Here is a 20,911-nt window from a genome sequence, read left to right as displayed (position 1 = left end):
TCCAAAATGTAATTCATGGAGTACTGCAGCATCATTTCTCGTTCCCACTAAGTCGAGCAAAGCCTTTATGAGATCGTGTAAATTCAAGAAACTCTCCGGATCACGAGGGGAAATAATAAGTTGGGTTCATTGGGAATTTCTAGTGTCGGTGGTTAGAAGACGACTTGGTGTTTTTGAACAGCAAAGCTCAGTAACTTTTCTGCCAGAATCTCCTACGTAGTTCAAAAATATCAGGGAGCTTAACATTGGTATTGATTGGGTCTCGGCTTACAGTTTAAATTTTCATTTATGAAATGTAATTTTATAACCACCATAATACTACTATAACATTTCGAAGAAATATATAATTTTTGAATGATTGAAACTCCGAATAATTGCAAATAAAACTAAATTTCTAACTTATTCCATTCATATTTGGGCACTGGAAATGTTTTTCCGTAAATAAAATTATCTTTTTATGGCAACTGCATCACTTTGGCAGTTCATGAGCTGAATCATAGGTGCCACATGACCAAATTGAGTTTTGCGGCAAATCGAAGCAATTTTCTTCGGATTGAGTGCTTTTAACAGGTCTTGTGTTCAATTGGAATGACATTGACAGATAAATCGTAAACAAACGATAAAGATGACATGACAGTAATCAGATGAAAGATATCGAAATTTGACATACATTTTAGTCTTCATTGAACGTGCATCAATCGATTTTTTTTTAAATTTGGACAATATGACCAAAATTTGTGTGTAAAGCTTCTATAGTTTAATAGTATTTAATAATCTGACAGAATGAAAGGTTTGTCTTTTTGTCTGGAAGCCTCAAAAACTCTGGCTGTGTCAGATAGTTCTGGTTCAATGTACAGTGGGTTACGCGATATTCTCGCTAGTATTTTTCTCATATCAGCTGAGCTGTCAGAGACATTTCTGCGAGATTTTAGGCGATTTGAACATAGAATGAATTTTTAACAGCTTTTTGAAGGGCATAACGAAATTTTTTTTTTCATAATTTGATAATAGGAGCTACATCCAGTTATTTTCGTTTTTCGAAGAAACGGTTCATTTTATGGCATTGCATTACTTCATAAAAATTATCCATGTGATTGAATTACATCGTAAAATAACCAAAAATATGTCGCCAATTGATTTATTGTTTAGACAACTCTTTGTCATAACCTTTTATTGAATTCGAACTTCTAGTGCGATAAAAACAACAACGCCCGTGAATGCCCACGATCACACTATACTCATTCGACAGCTATTTTTTAATATTTTTCTATGTAAAATAAGTCAATACTAGTTTTGCGAAAACTTGCGATAAGTAGTCAAAATTTGAAAAAAAAAACAGTGAATGAAGACGCATGGTTATTACTGATATTAAATTTGAATAATCACTTTATAGCTATAATAATGGCACAAATACATGCCCAACTTTCAAATCGCACTGAGAGCATGATCTACAAGGGTTTAACTACTGATCAAGATAGAGAGAGAGAGAGAGAGAGAGAGAGAGAGAGAGAGAGAGAGAGAGAGAGAGAGAGAGAGAGAGAGAGAGAGAGAGAGAGAGAGAGTGAAAGAGAGAAGATCCGAGTGGAAAGTATGATTTTTTAGATGTAAAAGGTATTCGGAATGTTTAAAATTCAGTAAATATTTTCAACCAGTTGAAATATGCTATTAAATGTTTCTGGAACTTTTTCTTGGTAACTTTCGCAGTAACTGTCAAATTGAGTGAACACACTTTGAGTTCTAGTCTTTTGGTAAAACTATTTTGATCAGAATTTGTTTAGAACTTATTTTTCTTAAGGGTAAGCGAAATTACCCAAATAAAATAAGACCATTACCATACGCGAAAAAAGGGTTTCTGATTTATTTTTATATAAGATATGAAATAAGCAATCTAAGTAACTTTAAACACAAGTGCGAGAAAAAAAAATCATTAATCATCCTGTTAATTAGTGAATGTAATTACACATTCCACTAAGATGCTCAAAATTTTTGTTTTAAAAATAAAGAAAATGTAGTTTTCATATCAACTAACCCACTAATGACTTTTACGTTCCAAAATTAGTCGAACGCATCTTATTTGATCCGTAAAAACTAAATAATCGTTTCTGAAGCACCACAATGAGATGTAAAACAATTTGTTCCAACATGAGAAATCAATTAAGCTTACCATAACTACTATTGAAAAAATCATTACAAAAGACATAACATTCATAACCAAAAATTTCTTTAAAGTTTTTTTTGAACCTTCAAAGCAAAATAATTCTTTTTGGGCCACCCTAATGTATAATGGAGGTTTTTTTTTAACAAGTGTTAATATCAAAAACGATACAACGCATGATAATTAATATACAAAAGTTCTAAAAACAATTTCGATAAAATACCTTGATATTTTTGAGACACCCTAATAATTAGTAAATGTTTATTTTTACTATGTTTCAATGTCAAAAACGAATTCATTGTACCAAAATTACATAAAACCGTCCTATTTGAACCGATACGGTAAAGTTTTGACTTTAGTCCAGCTTTTATTCTAAGTCGTACGTCTGTGCAGTGATAAATAAAGCATTCATCGCGCAACAGTCAAATTTGAATGCGTCAAATTGGCTCCCGGCTGGCTCCCAAAATTGCATTACTAACAGTGGCTCGGTTTAGAGGAAAAGGTGGACTAAAGTCAAAACTTTGTCGAATCAGTTCAAATAGAACGGTTTTGCGTAATTTTGGTATGCTGAATTCATTTTTGATATCAAAATGCATTAAAAACTAAAAATTTACTGTCCGTTAGGGCGGCTCAAAAAGTAGTTTTTTGGTGGAAACGGTTCATAAATTATTTTAAAAGTAACTTCGTTTTTGATATTATAACTGGTCAGAAAAATAAATTCTCCCTTATTAGGGTGACTCAAAAATGATTATTTTGATGTAATCGTTCACAAAATTGTTTAATTGAAATATTTGTGCGCTGAATTTGTTTTTTAACATTAGAACATAAAAAGAAAACCTCTCTCATTAGGGTGGCTCACAACAGAATTTTTTGTGGTAGCGTTTAATATTTTTGTGGTAGTAACGTTTGTGTACTGCATTCCTTCCAATATTAAAATATATTAGACAAAAAATGTTTGTTAGTGAAGCTAAAAAGTAATTATTGTGTCGTTAAGGTTTTTTTTTCGTTAAATGTAGTACGCCGCATTTATGTTTGATATTCAAACGAGTTAACTTTCATTTTATTAGGGTGCTTTAAAATGATTGTTACATATGTCTTAACGATTAAAAGCTAATTCTGAATAACTTTGGAACGTTCAATTCATTTTTGACGTAGAGTGAAAAGTTAAAATAACTTCACTAATCAAGCTACGCATAAGTTTTGTTGTTTTTTGGTTACAGGAATTAAGTTAATATTTTATGATAAAGTATCTCGGGGCTACCGTAAGTCTACCCGCATCCATTGCGAAAAGGCTCGAAATAATTGTGGTTTAATATCAAATCACATCACATGTGATTTATTTAAACAGATTTTTTTTACTTGGGTTATTTTGGGATACTGAATCGATTTATCTACAAAAGGTTGAGCAAACGATAATTTGAAAAGATACAGTTTGATTTAGTGCTGATAAAACATTCTTACACACAGAAAAAAAATGTTGGCAAAAATAAGAGTTTTCACTCTTAGCAAAAAACAATTAACGCCTACCATTAGGCTGAAAGTAAAACTTTTAAATTAATCAAGAATAATAATCAAAATAAAAGTTTTCCTTTTAAGCTAATGAAGAATAGTAATCAAAATAAAAGTTTTATTTTCAAACTAAGAGCGTTGGTGGTTTTTTGCTAAGAGTGAAAAACTCTTATCTTTGCCAACATTTTTTTTCTGTGTGTATGTTAGTTTAAGCATAATTTATTTTAATTTTTGTCCGACTCTTATGATGATTTGTACGATATTTCCTGCTTTATGAAATGGATACTATCAACATCTAAGTAACTACAATTTCCATTTAGTTCACTTCATTTGTGCACTTGTATAAACTTCGTCAATTATTCTTTTAATATTATTTGAAAGCTGTGCACGTCTTCATGTCATTATTCTACACAGCAAAAAAAATCTTGTAACTTTACGTCTTGCCAGATGCACATAAAAGTAGCGTTTCAATTCACATAAATTTACATTCAATTACATGTAAAAATGTGAGTTGTTCGGCATTTCCTAGGTCATTCACCCTACATAAAATGTGTCCCAATCAGAGCCTAAAAAAATTGACATTTCTACGTGAACTTGAAAGAAAACCAAATTCAATTCATACCCGCTGCGATGAATGAAATGTCTGTTTCGTTTCTCTCGTCATTCGTTCTCCCGACGCAGCGCATTCAGGTCAGGGCAGGAAAATTTCGAAAAATGAATTGATTGCTGTTCGAAGCTTCACGAAGCACCTTCTCAAGCATACCACATGCAATCGATGAGTTTGACACAATCGCTGCGAACATTTAGGGGTAAAACTTATCTTTGTTCGGACGAAGCGAGCTTCGCATCTAGTTCGCTTTTTACAATGTTCGAAAAAGTTCACATTAACCTTAGAAGCACACATCGTCGAACACGAGGTAAGCTCTTGGCTCGTGGTTTTTGCGTTTTTGGAACATTTCCACAGAGTTTCGAAGCGATATTCGGTGAACACATATAAAGCGAATGCCTCGTTTATTTGAGAATCGCGAACATCGAAGTTTTATATCGCTTCAAGCATCAGCATCATGAGGCCACCGCGAACATGTTCGCTACGTGACTATCTGTCTTAAAATCATAAACTGTAAATCTTATTTTGAGTATAAATAAAATGGATTATTTTAAGATTATAATTTAGGATTTAGGGATTAGGTGCGTCGCATACCTTACCAATTTATGAGCCACGAGTTTGAATGAGCGTAGTGGTAGTGAAATTCAAATTCTTTTTTTCGGAATACAATTATGTTTACTAGCTACTTTCATTGCAAACTCGTATTTTCTTCTTCAATCGGAGTATATTTTCCCTGCCAAAGAGTTAAGGTGAAGATGTATAAAGTATGTTTAAGAGGGTAAGGGTTTCAGCGTGAAAAAATGTTTTGTTCAATTCGCTTCGCCCAAATTTCTAAAAAAAATCGCAAATAGTGTTTTTTAACGCTAAAACCATTACCCCTCTCTTAATAATCTACCTATCTAAAACAAATTCCTCCTAAAAAGAACAATTTTCGGATGGAATCTCACTGCTGACGTCTGAGTTCAGTTAGACGGCGAACTTCATTTATTTGCATCCACTGAGGGGTAGTTAGGCGTAGTTCATTGGCCTTTGTTTTCAACTTGTTGCGGTTTCTAACGTTCTTGCGCAACATTCCTAAATCGGCTAGTCATATTCACTCAATAATATGCGATGATTTGTGTGTTAAACGTTATTTTTAATTTTACCAAATTAATTTATTAACCTAGTACCTACATACTTGAATCCATTATTATTGTCATTAATTGAATTATAATTTCTTGGCACCTGTACCAAACCAAGAGGAAAGCTTCCAAATGATTTTTATAATATTGTTTTATAAGTTTATTGGTTGATTACCTAATCACAAGAGACAAAATATTTATTTTCGACAGAATCTGTTCACTTAATAAATGAAGTGTCAAACTTATTACATGTTCCACTTTTATGAAATTTATTTCCTGACTCCTGTACATGTGTTTTGTGATAAGTAATGAGAAGGATATTCCAACTTGTTTGTATTGTATTTGTTAACTAATTACTGATGGAGAAACGCAAAGAACTTAAAAACAATGTTCTAGTGATTTTTTTTTGTTGGAAATCCAAAAACAATTCTGAAAAGGACAAAATTTTGTTTATCTTCTCCATGATGTAATCTTCCCTTATTCGACTTTTACTAATAAAAAATAAAAGAAAGAAATCTTTAGGGTCCCATGCATTTTTTTTTGAATCAGTTATAGCCGAAATGCTTTATGTAAGGAAAATCTCGGAAAATATGAAGCGAAATAAATAACTCCAAGTAGAATAAAAGTCGTTCTAAACTCTAACTTTTTCGAATACTGTCTTTCCATTATTATTCGCTTTTTGTGGCATTCCATATTTTGATATATTATTTTGAAGACCCATATTTTAGATCAATACAATAGTAATTCTTCAAAAGGGCTAATGAGACTTTTGTAAACAAACTTATTTCGCTCATTTTTCCGCTACAGAGTTGAATTTTATGAAAAATACACATGAATCAACATCTTTGCCCTTGGTAGAATTGATTTCAAATGTTTTGTGTGTTGAAATGATAACAAATTAAGAGAAATCAGCAAAACAAAAGTTTGTTCACAAATCTTATTAGCCCTATTCAAATGTGATATGGAATAATAAAATCAATCAAGATCAATTTCGATTTTTTTTTTAATTTTACGGTGGTGTAATCCCTTAAGTGGTTGATTTAACGGCTTCTTTCAAAATTTATCGAACCTACTCCCATTCGTTCATTCGTTAGAGTAGTTTATGTTAAAGAAAGTGTACTAAATTAATAGGAACACTTAAATTTAGGAAGTTATGACCCTCGCTCCACAATGCAGTTTGCGACAGAATTGCTCAACTGAAAATTATTAAATGAAATGAATGAAAACAAACATTAGACTATAGCATTTTGTACGCATGCACTTCAGAGGTCCAAGGGTTACAATTTCTGTTCTAGTTCTCGGATCGCCAACACATTTTTTTCGATTTTTTGGCCCAGTTCTGAAGGGAAATCCAGTTTTTAACTTTTTGCATACATATTGCATTGAATGAAGAACTTAGATAATGTATTCATAAAGTATTAGTAATAATTCAATTGTCCGTTCATTTTAAAAGGCTATTTTCTATAACTTTACAACTGATTTAATTTCACTTTCAAAATTTCTGGAAATATCATGTTCTAAAAGTTCTCAACCGATATAATATTCGAAAACAGTTATAAAATTGTCTCATCACACTGGTAGATGGATTCAAAGCGTTTTTTTTAAATAAGTGCACAAGATTTACAAAACGACCAGAACTGCCAAATATGAATCGGGAATGGTCGAGTTTATTGACATTCCCATTGACATGACGTTATTTATTTAACTGATAATCGATTTTTTCCTTTTAATGGATATCGATATCTTTATCCTCAAGAAACTGACATAACTGGTAGGTGACTATAGGAACATGACTAAGATAAGCGAGCCACTCAATACGTTGTGTACATTGTGTTTAACTTCATTTTCTAGCCCTAATTTATTTCATTTGAAAATTTATCCCCGCCCTGTCACGAAATCTTGATTTTATCCCTACTGGTAATATATCAGTAGGGTATCTTAAATAAACTTGTTACGTCACTTTTCAGTTAACCCCAGCATCCATAAGCTACACATTGTCACAATTATTTTTCACCTATTCCACCCTTAATACAAGGCCTCTGTTTAGAATATACTTTTTTTGCATAACTAGTAGGTAGATATTTGAATAAAGAAAAGTAATATCGTCCGGCGAACATGTTAGCGATGGCCCTCGCGATGCTAAATTGATCTTTGATGATCTTTCGGTGTTCGTGATTCTGAAATACTTCGAGGTAATCTTTTTTCTGTGTTCGCGAACATCGTTTCGAAGCTCCGTGTAACTGTTTCAAAAATATCGATCACACGAACCAAGAGCTTAGCTCGTGTTCGTCGAAAACTACGCAAAAGCTTTTACATATCTTTCCGAACATCAATGAAATGAACAAGAAGCTTCATTTGTCCTCGCCGAAGAGCATGCAAAAGTATCGCCCAAATGTTCGCAATTACGATGGTAAGCGATTGTGATGCGAAGCTTTTGAATACGAACCAGTAACGCAAAGCTTCGCGCTTTGAAAGTATTCGAACATAGGTTCGGTTCGAATATTTCCTGCCCTGATTCAGGTTCGAACATGTTCGGTTTCAGAAGCAAAGTGAATTTTGTTTTTATGCTGGCTCTGAGAGGGATTATTGAGCAAAAGTGCATCAGATATAGATTACGCAGTTCACTTATGTTTGAAAATGTAGAAGATGCCAACTTTTGCCTTCAAACTGTCGACATAATAACAAATGAATGCTTTGGTTGGTGAATGAATTTATATTTCCTCTGCACTCAAGCATTCGATTCTGCATGAAATTTCAGTCAGTTGGAAAGTGAATGAATGAGGGAGGCGTTGAATCTGAATGTCGGTTTCGGTAAATGCAAGCAGAAATAGGTAACTGATTTTGAAATTTCGTGGCTCTGGTCCCAATATTTAATTTTACATATCAGAACATTTAAAATCCTATTATCAGACAGAAAAATACGTCGCTACGTTGTTTACGTCAAATGAAATTTCATTTTTTCTAAGAGTGTAGCTTTGAAATAATTTTTGAATTTTTATATCAATAATTCCCATGCGTCTCCATATGCAGTTTTTTCAAAATATTGTTTCCTTATCGCAAGTTTTCGTAAAATAGCCATGGGATTATGTGAAAGCGAAAATTAAAAGCTTTCGAATGAGTATAGTGCGATAGCATGCATCCCGAGCAAACGAAAAGCCCATAATATCCCCATGGTCGTGGTCCAATTTCACCCTCACTGCATGGTGTTTCAAATGGGATCAACCCACGAAAATACCAGCACTATGGTCCGGTAGATCCCATATGAAAACCATATTTTGGTTATTGAGAGCATCTTATGATGTTTTCATGGTTGTGAAGCTTGGCATGGATTATATTTATGGTCTTTTTAAGGGGTTGTATGGAGTCCGAACCCATGAGAAAGCCCACTGTGGGACGAGGTAGCACTAACAAGGGCATGCGAAGCGACCATGCCGAGGAATGGGAAACCAAGAAACGGTTGCCATCCGACATACTGCTGGAATACGACGTCTGTCAATCTACGTCGTCGAGCTTGGAGAAGAAATCGGAGACCTGCAATGACACTGAACATGATGAACGGATATTGGGGTACAGAGTTACAAGAACCGTTCTTAACAAAGCGAGGTAAGATAAGTAAAAATCAAGCTTTGAGAAGCTTTATCTAGTCTAGCTAGTCTAGGTCTAGCCGTTTCAATCGTATAGTAAGGAGGATGACTACGAAGAAGAAGCCGAATAATCATCGAAGAGCTGATTGTGCCATGAAAGTGAAGAAGGCCCCAGGACCAAACAGAATCCGAAGCCTGGTTCTGAAAAAAACCGCGATGCAGGAAAACCCGGATATGTTCAGAACAGCGTTTCAGAAATACATCGATGAAGATAGCTTCTCCGTTAACTGGAAGCGACAGAAGTTGGTGTTACCGGCAAAACCTCCTGGAGATCCTTCAGCAACTAGGCCAACATATCTGTTGAATTCGGTCGGAAAACAGTTATTGAGAGTTACTCTGAATGGGATTACCAAGTACACGTAGAGTGGGAAAGGCCTGTCCAACTTCTGTCGACTTCCAGGAAGGCTACAGTGGATGCCATCGGAACGGTTGTGGAAGTGGAACGGAGACAGCCTAGAAAAACGTAGAATTACACGGTGGTAACCTCCAATTTGAAGAATGCTTTCAACTGCTGCAAACTGGGAAGTAATCGCCCATTCGCTCTATAGCATAAGGGTTCCTAAGTGCCTCTACAGGATATTAAAGAGCTGTTTTCAAAATCAAACACTGATCTACGGGACAGACAAGGGAGATAGAAGAATGGTAATTTCGGCGGGCGTTCCTCCAGGGCTCGATGCTATTGAACGCCATGTACGATGGAGTATTGGAGCTGAACCTTCCAAGGGGTGTGAATATTGTTGGTTTTTCGGATGATGTCGTGCTCCAAGTAGTCGGAGAATCTTTAAAACCGGTGTAGTTATGCGCTATGGAGGCGATAGATTCAGTAGAAGACTGAAGGCGGATGAAAAAGCTAGCACATCATAAAACAGAGAGGCTTGTGAGAAGACGACAAAAGCGACCACAGCTTTGGTCAGATTCATTCGGAACAATTCTGCGATAAGTAGTAGGAAAAGGAGACTCCTGGCGAGCGTATCAACGTCAATTTTCCAGTACGGCAGTTCGGCCTGGTTTCCAAAAATACAAAAAAGAAGTGTTTGCACTGTACGGTCAGGTTGTTGAGCAAGGAGCTGGCTATCGCCTACCGGACCATATCGTTGGAAGCAGTCTGCGTGATTGTCAGAATGACACCCTTTGGATTGCCACTGGAGGAGTACCACGAGTGCTACAGAAATAGAGATATCAAAGAAGTCTGACGAAGAACGTTGTTTGATACCATAACGAAGTGGCAACAGTCATGGGACACCGCGGCGAATGGAATGTCCATCATCGATCCATCCCCGACGTGTGGTTGTCACTGGGCCGTTGTGTAGGATAAATCCACCGCCGAGGATTATCTGAGTAGATTGGCACAAAACTGGGAGCTAAATGGCTTACGTAACGAACATCGGTATCGGGAGGAATTCCGCCGCCAAGAAACTCTCAGTCGCAGGAGGGTAGATTCACCTCCGGTAACTATCCTAGTCGATCGTGATAAAGCTAGGAGCTAAATGGATCGTGCGAAATGGGATTTAGCTGCCGACTCTGCGAGCCACGGAAGCTGACCACGATGGGACTATCCGAATAGAAGTTCGGAGCGAAATGGTTCTAATGTATGCAGAGACTGGTGCTGTATAAAAGTAAAGTCGGTTAGCGGCTAAATGGATCAAAGGACGAGAAATTTAATAGACTCCGATTTATCTGCGAACGATTCATGATCCAAGGAAGTGGTGCGAAGAAGCACAATCAGTCTCCCCACGATGTAGTGCTTTGATGTGGTGCCGTGGGGAAGAGGTAAAAAGAAAAGTAAAGAGTTTTTTAGTGCTGAGAGATAATTTTTAAAAATATTGGTGTTGGCTTGTGTGAATCATGAATATCTTATGAGTTGAGTGATATTCTTCTTCGCATTCAAACTCGTGCAAGGCGTAAATGCATGGCATGCTAAAATTACTGACACTTTATACACAGACTAGCGAAGTGTTGAAAATTACAGCCAAACGAGCTGTCAAAAAGTTCGGCCAAACGAGCATGAGGGTTTTGAGAGGGGAAGTACAAGAGGAAGCCCATGCAAAGCTTACAGGAGCTTCCGTGATGCCAGTTAACCTTCATGGTTGCTAGTTTTACTGTTTTTGTATCCGCAAGTCTGTGTATAAAGTATCTGTAGCCAAAATAATTACCTTCTATGAGATAAGCCAACATTGCTTTCTTAAGGGCACGATGTTACCATGTTCAATCTATTGTAAGTAGTGCATTATGCATAAAAGCTAAGACAACAACATAGCCGGAATAGAGAAAGAGTTAGAAACTTGTTTCAATATTTCTCAGAATGATATTATATTGTTCCGGAATCACTTAGCATAAATTTCCGTAGCAGAAAATCCTATAACGCATCCCAACCAATTTCCTCGCACGATGAGAGGAACAAATCTTGACACAATCCCTTTTGATATGGATGCTATCTTCCAAGGGGCAACCGCATCCGGCAAATACTAAGCCAGAACACTCCCTCTCGCATTTTACCGGTCTCTGGAACGAGATTAGACAGTTTTATGAGCGGACGGACAACTTACCTTGAAAATATGGTATCAGCTTACACATGATGCCACCGAAGATGAACTTCCGCAGCACTTGACCGACGAGGGTGAACGGCATACAAAACACACCCAACAGTAGATCCGAAATGGCCTACCGATGAAAAAGTAGATAGAAAGAATGAAAATTAGGATGCTAATTCAAACAATCTTCCGCTCCCAGCTGATACACGGACCCTTAAGTGATATACAATACGAAACGCAACGACCCTTGGGAACCGGATGCTTTTATATCCAATCACGCAGCGAAGCAGCGGATGTGGATGGCAAAGTTTGCTTCCCAACAACAACCGGTTGCTATCGCGAGTTTCGAAAGCGATCCGGCGAGAAAGCATAGCGATGAACGGGTTGGTCGGAAAAGTTATCATATGAACGAAAATTTCGGAATCAGTTTCGTTGGATGCTGGAATACGTTGTGATGCCAGGGCAGCTTACTTTCAACCACTATGTTGAAGTGGTTCTAGCAATATGAAGCAAATATATTCTAAAAGTGCATATCCTCTTACAAATATGAATTCTGGGAACTGCCTGAAGAACAAATGATTATTTTATGAACTATTCAGACCGGTAATGCTGCGCGCAGTGTTTGGTAAAGTGGCATCAAAATGAAAACAAAAGAATTTTTTTTAGTTTTGCCAAACCTCAGCATGCGAATAGCATCTTTTACCGAGATGTACACAGTCGAGCACTCAGCAAACAAATCTTTTGCCGAGGGCTCGGTAAAATCGAAGCTTGGTCTGCTGAGATTAGAAAAACTAACCGCTGGAAAGTGGTAAATAAAGCTCACTTTGTTTAAGGGTTTACTATTTCATTGTGCCATTTCATCCACGAATTTCATTCGCTAGTTGGAACGACTTATGGCTAGGGGCTGGTCACTCTAAGAATGTATATAGCAACTTTGCATCAAATTTGCAAAAATGTATTTTATTTCTATTTTTATATCAATTTTGCACTTTCTTGCAGATAAAATCTGTTCTACAAACGTCTTACGTAGATGCACTTTGTTCGATGTTTTGTTGGATGTAGAGTTTCTTGCAGGGCTTTGACGTTTTACACGCAACGCAAAAAGCATTCGAAATTTATATTTTGAAGGAAAGAAAATGTATTTAATTTCGTTGGTTTTTAAAAATGAATCTCAAGTGATCTGCTCCTAGACTTAGGCTGTGAGCCATTTGGCGATTTTTTGATTAAGGTTTGACAGTTTGATAGTTATCTTTCCCCGAATGTTTATATTTAACCACAAAAGCCCAAGCAAAGCTGGACACAATATGTTTTCGTTTCGATTTTTATACTTTCAATTTCTATTGAAAATATTGACAACCTCAAACAAGCAGAGAAAAATGTGACACCCTTTTTTTCTTCGTCATGGGTAAACATTTAACTGTCATTTTTAACTAAGCTACAGAGCGGGGTTATTTTGATTATAACTTCTGAACGTTTAGATTTAACCAAAAGTTAAAAAATCCACTAAATGGTTCACAGTCTTACAAATGTCAAAAACTAGCCATAGGGGATGTTAGCAGTCCGACCAACCACCAACACGTTCACGGTTTTGAAACAGGTACAGTGTGTGTTAGGATGCCATCCGACAGAGAAGATTTCAGACACGAAAGAGGGTAGAGGAACCCGGTATGTCTTAAGGATGACCTCTAAAAAGGCGTACAACGCTCTGCTGAGTTTGAACGAGCTGATTGACGGTTGAAGTGGTCTCTCACCACACAATTAACATCACTTACGGTGAGGTCTACGACATAGGCAGCAAATACACGACCAATGAATGACGAATTTATTGATGAGTTGAAAGGTCAAGGCGTTGTTGGCTCCCCAAGCCATGCAATCGCCGCGGCAAATATGGGTACGGCAACAGTGTGTGTCCCAATCAGTAAACTGCAGTCTGATCCACCCGTTAGACCCATGCTCCAGTATCTTGAAGTGCAATAACTACTACGGTGAGCACTCAACTGGCGCCAAAAGTGCCCTAAACACATGGAAGAGGAGGAAATCCTTACAGCGAAAGTATCCAAAAACCTTTTCTTCTTTGAAGCAAGAGCGCTAATCGCACAAAAACGCAGAGAACCCAATTACACCGAATTGATTTAAAAAGGCAAGGCACGAAAAGAGGAAGGGAAAGATTCAACTTTCGCTTGACTGAAGGCGAAGAGCTCATGAAGCTAAAGACAGAGAAGAACAATCCGTCAGTCAGAAGAAATTGATCGGAACGATGAGACCTGGCGAACCACCAGCTCAAAACAAGCATAGAAACCATAGCCCATTTAGTGGATAATTCGAGCGAATACGCGCAATAACAGCCTTCATAAGGCGGACCTTTGAACATTCCGGACACCAAACACCACAAACTCCGTGCATGAAGTATCCTACCTAATGCCTAACAGGGCAACAATTGGGGATACCTACAAATAATAACAACTTCAGTAGCAAACATGAAACGAAGCCTGTATCGACCCCGCCTGAGGAAGTTTGGGATACGTCCGATGTACCCCCAGCGAAACAGAACCATTTCTGGCTCAACAGAAAGGTACCTTTGACTTCTCCGTTAATATTAACTCTACCGATTCACAAACACCCACCACAGTCCAACCAAACCGGAATCCAGAAAATCCACCAACACAGCATTCCTAAATGTTGCGACTCGCGACCACAGCCATTGCCCCGCATTTTATTGGGTCCCAGAGCAGGCGATCTCCGCGCCTAACTTCAAAAGCGACACTGGAAATATGAAGAGCAAGCCACACAACTCAATTAAAACGAGAATCAGTTCAGGATTTCCGGTATCCCCGGACCCTGCGGGACAACCGAAAGAACTCTGGGCCGTGAAACTTATACTCACAAACAGCAACGAGTGGGGCGATACCTCAGGCTGGTTCCCGGCTGCTCTTAGCACCCGGTACTTTTTCGACCAGCCAGGAATCCAGCAGTTACCAATCGTGATGACTACTTCCTCATACAGATCCAAAATGGGGACGTTCCGCCTTTTAGCAATGCCAGCCCAGCGGCGGATGGTGCAGCAGGCCTGGACATCCCCGGGTAAGTTCCAGTACACTCATCCCCGATCGAAATCCATCTGCCGGCAATTTTCGTCCACAGATACAGCTGTCAGAGAGTTATACAGCTTAGAGGCACCCAGTACACCGACCACCACCCAACATCGGTGGGAAACTAATCTTTGCCAAGATGAGAGTAGCTGAACCCTCGGCAATAACACGAACGTCCCGCCCGAAGAAGTTTCGCCCCGTTGCGATGCGCCCCCGGCGGCTACTGGTGCGGGAGACCCAGCATTTCTCCGGGTAAGCTCGTCGTATGGTTCACGATACTGGCAGTCCCGTTGAATACAAATGGCCTAGGATGCCTGGCTGAGCCCATCTGCTTGGTGTTGCAGGAGATGCACATCCGGCATCAGATGAACCCGGAATCACCAATCACCAAACTAGTAGCAGTCGCCCGGAAGATTGAATATCTATTCCAATATATCCCTGTATATTCGCGGTGGCACTAGGAATGTAGGCTGAAAACTACAGCGGCTCACTGACTAAGTTGACACCCAATTCATCATCGTGGGAGATGCAAATGGGCACCACAAGATGTGGGGCTCACGTGAATGCAACAGGAGAACAAATGACACCGCAGAAGTAGTCGAAAACAACTATAACGTTGTTCCTAACGACGGCAGTTCGACATTTTTTCGCGGACAGACGGAATCCGCCATCAACGAATCTTTTAAGCGGACTGTTCTTGCCGACCCTTGCAACAGTGATTACTTAATCCTTTTAAGTGTGACATTCCAGTCGCACACACGAGGAGGAGCTACGAGGAGACCATCGACGATCTAATAAATCGGGACGAATCATACACCTCGACTAAACCCATCAGCCTTTTCAATTGGGCCGCCGTTTCCTGCAATCCCAGGACAAGCGGGAACTCTTCCCGACAGGCGGTGGATGACCCGCGACGAATTCAGCGAGCTGATGACTTCAGAAAGGCTGGAAAATCGAAGCCAGGAAAGCGATAGAAAAATGGCAAAAATCACCTTCTGCGCCAGATTTTTTGGAAGGTATCTCTTCAGACTCCGCGATATCAGAACTCTGGTGGAGAGTTAACGCCCTAAGCGGAAATCAGCGACACAGTGGCTACGTCATTGCCATTCACTGGTACACGACGATCGATTCCACGACCATAGGTAATGGGCTGGAGCGTTCAGAGCAAGCCCGTTCTTTTCGAACTAGATTCAGGCCAAGTATACAATCAGCCTTCCACCGGAAGTGAACTTTGTGTGGCTTTAGAATTGATACACAACAAGTCTGCCGGATTCATACCACTGGCTGTCATCTGCTATGACATAGTCAGCCGGTGGCCAAGCGGACGATATTGGGCAGTTTCAATTGTATATGGCGTGGCTAGTCGACGCCCACTTGGTGGAAGGAAGCCCAGCTTAGCTCTATCCCAAAGCGATTCCAGGGGAATAGATCGCCGCATGATTTCCGCCACATCAGTCTGCTCCCTTGCTTCGCTAAAACGACGGAGCCAATGGCCAAAAGACCACACTGCCTGGAAGAGTGTAAACTCTTGGATTAATGAGAGTTCGTGTTCCGATATAAAGCAGGATCCGGTGCCACCCTTCAAGCTTTGGAGAGATATGTATGTCAATCTGTAACCGAAGGCCGACATCGCTATACCCGTCGTGGGGAAAGCATATAATATATGCCGTCGCGAAGTAATGCAACAGCTGGTCAACTGAGAGATCACTGGAAACATGAGTCGCTTGCTGAGCGACTACCTATCCAATCGTGCCATCCGCGTGCGAATCGGAGGGACCCTATTCGACGCTTGTCTGTAGTACAATGGGCTCACCCATGGATCTCTTCTCGACCTCTCACACTATTGCTGGTGGCCAGCCTACCGGAGGGGATTTATTTTTTCGTCTACTTCTACGATATTGTTCTGTTCGCGATGGGAAGGAGCATTGGACGAACTCGTCGAAAACTTCAAGCCGGCGTAAGGGCAGTTACCCGATATGTCGGCTTTAGCATGTCCGTCGCTAAAAACATGATCACGCACAGTTGTAGCATAAGCCATATTGCAACAGGGAGGCCGATCCTGCTGGACGGGGCTGTAGTTTCCTACCGTAAGGAACCGTAGTTCCGGGGGTTGCCATGGTCGTTGCCTTTACTTCGCTTTACACTTTTCAAGCATCAAAGTCGACAGCCTGAGCCGACTAACTGAAAAATTCAGCTTCTGACACATGCGCTGCAATCATTGCATTGCATTGAACATCAGCGAGGCGCTAGTCCAGATTAAGATTTTCTACGGGGTAGAGCTGCTAAAGTGACCTGCGTGGAGGTCGGGTATGCCCCCCTTCGTTGGGTTCCTGCACTCACCATCGCTAGGAGAACACAGCCGGAGATTGCTTCATTTTACAGACAGTCGGCGAGATCCATCGCAAATATACAGAGGAGGATCTACCCCTAATCGCACGCTTACATCGCGTTCGTTACCAAACTTGGTACGACCTCGGACTGGACACAAGTTAGTGTAGATAGTTGAGGGCCGGCGTTGCCGTCGGTGAGACCAGAACCAAATACAACAGACTGATAGCCACCAGATATTGCAATCACGTGCTGGTACTCAACGACTGGTTGCAGATCGGTAAGCGGAATAGGGGAAGGGCTCTCCTTCAAACTAGCGGTGCTATGCGCGGTATTCTACGCCGAGGCGTCGGATATTACACTCGCTATGGCTCAGAAACCGAAAAATAAACCCGTAGTTGTATTGTCTGACTTTCTGGCAGTAATCGGAAATTCTGCCACCTCTAGGCTATCGAGGCCAAGTATGACCTACTCAATACAATTTTCTGGATCACGGTCACTACAGCGTCGACGGTAATGAAAGGGCTAATCGCCTAGCGGCGAAGGGGAGACGCGCTCGTCGACGTTTGTCCCGAACGTAGATATTTTGGGCCAGTTGAAGTCAAGTATGACCGAAACTTTTGTGACTAATTGGCGCAGCGTTGTCAGAAGCCTTCAGCGCGTGAAGGTTCGCATGGCTGCTAGATATATGGACCGATGGAAGGGAATAACGAGTACTGTCACGGTTTGGAGTTAGGAAGACGAAGGTCTCCCATGCTCACGTCGTGTGTCCACCAACATGTGATACCGGTACCCGAATCATAAATCACCGCTCTCCATCAGAGTGATTTCTCGACCTTGCACCGCTGTATGACGGAGCATCCAGATCGGCTTCAAACCTGCTGCCCAGCACTCCCCTTGAAGCCGCCTGCGTTCAAACCGGCGTCCTTCCCTGCCGGTGGGTAGTGGCGGTAGCAGTACTACAACGAGCCGGGGGTTCCTAGAAACTACATCTGGTGATGAATGCCATCTGCTATAGAGAGCCATGAATATACATATCACGTTTGACGATGCCTGGCATGAGAGGGGCCAAACTTAGACATTAGTCTGGCTATATCCACCAGAATAGGTAATCATCCCCGTGCGGTTAGAGCCAAATTTCTCCAGATGGTCGAACACAAAAACATAAATCCTCGCACCACTATACATGAAACTTGGTGAGGGGGTGTGCGCAGGTGTGAGCGGAATTGGAGCAAGCCTACCCTCCGTGCGTTCAGAGTTCTCCGCAGAAGCCGCCGCCATAGACGATGTTGTTACCAACAAACCTGAAGATACATCGACAGTGATTTTCTCCGATTCCCTCTCTCAAGGAACTGGAATCAGGGGAGTTCAAGTACCCCTACGTCCAAGTCATAGAGCAATCCTGTGACCCGCTATCATTGCCTGGGTTCCCGGGCATTATGATATCAGCGGTAACGAGGATGCTGACCACTTAGCCACATTCGGTCGCCAGTCTCACGCCCTATTTTCTAATAATGTCCCGATATCTAATATCATTAGGAAATTCCAGGCGAATACCTTTGAGAACTTTATCACTACCCTAAAGAAGTTCAAGGAAGACTGCGAAAAGTGGGCAGACCTCGAAAACTGAAAAGAACGAAGAGCGCTTTCCTGCCTCCACGTGCGTCATACGAGGATCACCCACGCTCACACCAACCCTCCACTCTGCATTACTTGCACCACAAGATTCACGGTGGAGCAATTACCCATAAACTGCCCAGGGCTGGCGGATAACGTGGGTAGTATGGGTAGTACTACCCACTCGAAAATAATCGAGGGGGTAATTACCACTCGAAATATTGGAACAATTCAAATATTTTAAAATTGCCACGCGTGTATCTCGGGCACACATTGCGCACATTTAAAAGCATCGCACAATTCCATGTGAGCAAACGCACCGCAAGTGATTTAATAAGTATGTAATGCAAGCGTGTTTATATCGAAAATAGGACAAATCCCTAATAATAGAGCCCTCACCCTAAGCTTACTACCCACTCGGGGTAAAAGTGTAACGCCGGCCCTGAAACCGCCAGGAGTTCGAAAACCTGCTACGACATCTCAACTTGCCCTCCTCGATTCGGGAAACACTAGCAAATAACCCAGTACCCGAAGAGGCACTACTCGCTTTTTTGAAAGCTCCCAATCTTCTCGAATCCATCTAAGGCAGCCCGCGAACGAGTTGACCTCACACCATCCACATACCACCACTACTGAGCTGGCCCTCCGCCTCACCCAAACCGGGTGCTGGGGACGTTCTCCCGCGGCTCTTCCACCACAATCCGACGGCCCAACTTCCATCACCGCCCAGAGGACACACGCTCGCTCACATCCGGACCGGGCGGTAGCGAGATTCTTCCGTGGTCCCTCAACAAACTACAAACAGTACCAGCATTCAGCGGACCCAATGACACACCCACACTGGGTGCTGGAGAGGCTCTTTCGCTGTCTTCCCGCGGCTTTCATCCCAGAGCTCAACACCACAACGACGAACTCAATAGCCAACTGAACTCAAGGAAGATAACCAAACTTTGCAAAATATTATGTAACTATCTAACTAGGAGACACCAATTTGTTCTCTTACTCTGTTTAAAATGTTTCGGATCCCTTTTCGCGGCCATGTTTGGCACTGCAACATATTGACAGACACTACTCCCTTATAAGTTCCATAGCTGTGCGGGATGATTTCAGATCGACTAGTAGTCCTCGATAAAGTAGTAGGCCTTCCTTCAATATCTTAAAAAAACCATTTAGTGCTGCAACACCTACTTTAATAAGTTTTTTGGGCTTAACCTTTACGTAGTGGTCAAGTCCACTGCCGTATACTGGAGAACTGAAATTGAACCAATTTACCGAAATTATTATATTTTGTGTACAGATTAATCACTATGACGATGAAAATACAAAGCATAAATGTTTTACGATGTTGGACAGCGTTATTAATTAAACCACGTGGAAAGCATTGACGCTCGAACATCGTGCCAATATTGCACCAATCAGCGCTTAAATTGTTTTATCTGTACAGTTTCCATTCGGGACCAATATGTAACACTCCCGATTGTACGTAGAGAATGCGCTGGGAATATTAACATACGTTCATTGATGAACAGACCCTTCTGCGGTTGGCAATGTTGTTGAATCTATGCAAATATGTAAAGCATACACTCTCGCCGGAGTCCATAAATTGTTCGAATGATAAAACACAGATTTTAAAGGGTAAATAGCGCTGAAACTATATTGATTACATCAGTTGCAGTTATTTACCGCTAAATCGGAAGAATTATTTTCGATTCAATTACATGACGTGTTTGTTTAATTTACCAGTGCATTTAAGTTACATAAATCGATTGAGTTGGGTTATACCACGTGGGTCAGCTTCCTGGACAGTTGAGGCAGTGGAACATTGCAAGCTAACGTCATCTGAGTAGAAATGCTCGATAGTTCAGCGAGCTTGTTTACATGGTGTTAGAATTAAAAGCAATTCGAACCAAGTTTCTTGTACTAAGTGGTATTGAATGTTTTCTAAGTCCAAATAAACAGGCTCTCTCAACTGTCAGAAAAGTGAGGTTATCCATTTTCATGTATTGTCCTGTAAAAGTGGAGGGGTCAAGACGGTTGACGTGAAGGTAAAATAATTTTTTTCCAGCATGTTAAGCATAAAAAACTCCAAATTTTGGAACCAAAGGTTGGATTTTTTTTCCTGATAACACTTCCCCACTTTACTATATATCAATATTAATTCTTCAAAAGGGGTAATGAGATTTTTGTAAACAAACTTCTTTCGCTCATTACTCCGCTGCCGAGTTGAATTTCATGATAAATACATTTGAATCAACATATTTACCCTTGGTAGAATCAATTTCAAATGTTGTCTGTGTTGAAATTATAACA

At 40.4% G+C, this 20,911-nt stretch overlaps 1 protein-coding gene across 1 annotated transcript in view; it reads right to left on the bottom strand.

Moving 5' to 3' along the window:
• LOC131681948 (octopamine receptor 2-like) overlaps positions 1 to 20,911 on the bottom strand; it is a 121,370-nt gene that overhangs the window by 44,252 nt on the left and 56,207 nt on the right. Inside the window, exon 3 of the mRNA XM_058963061.1 lies at positions 11,583 to 11,697. Coding sequence (XP_058819044.1) covers positions 11,583 to 11,697 — 115 coding nt within the window. The remainder of the gene's footprint in view (positions 1 to 11,582; positions 11,698 to 20,911) is intronic.

This window comes from Topomyia yanbarensis, chromosome 1 (genome assembly GCF_030247195.1).
Source record: "Topomyia yanbarensis strain Yona2022 chromosome 1, ASM3024719v1, whole genome shotgun sequence".
Classification (NCBI taxonomy): Eukaryota; Metazoa; Arthropoda; class Insecta; order Diptera; family Culicidae; genus Topomyia; species Topomyia yanbarensis.
This window is presented reverse-complemented; position numbering and strand designations above follow the sequence as displayed.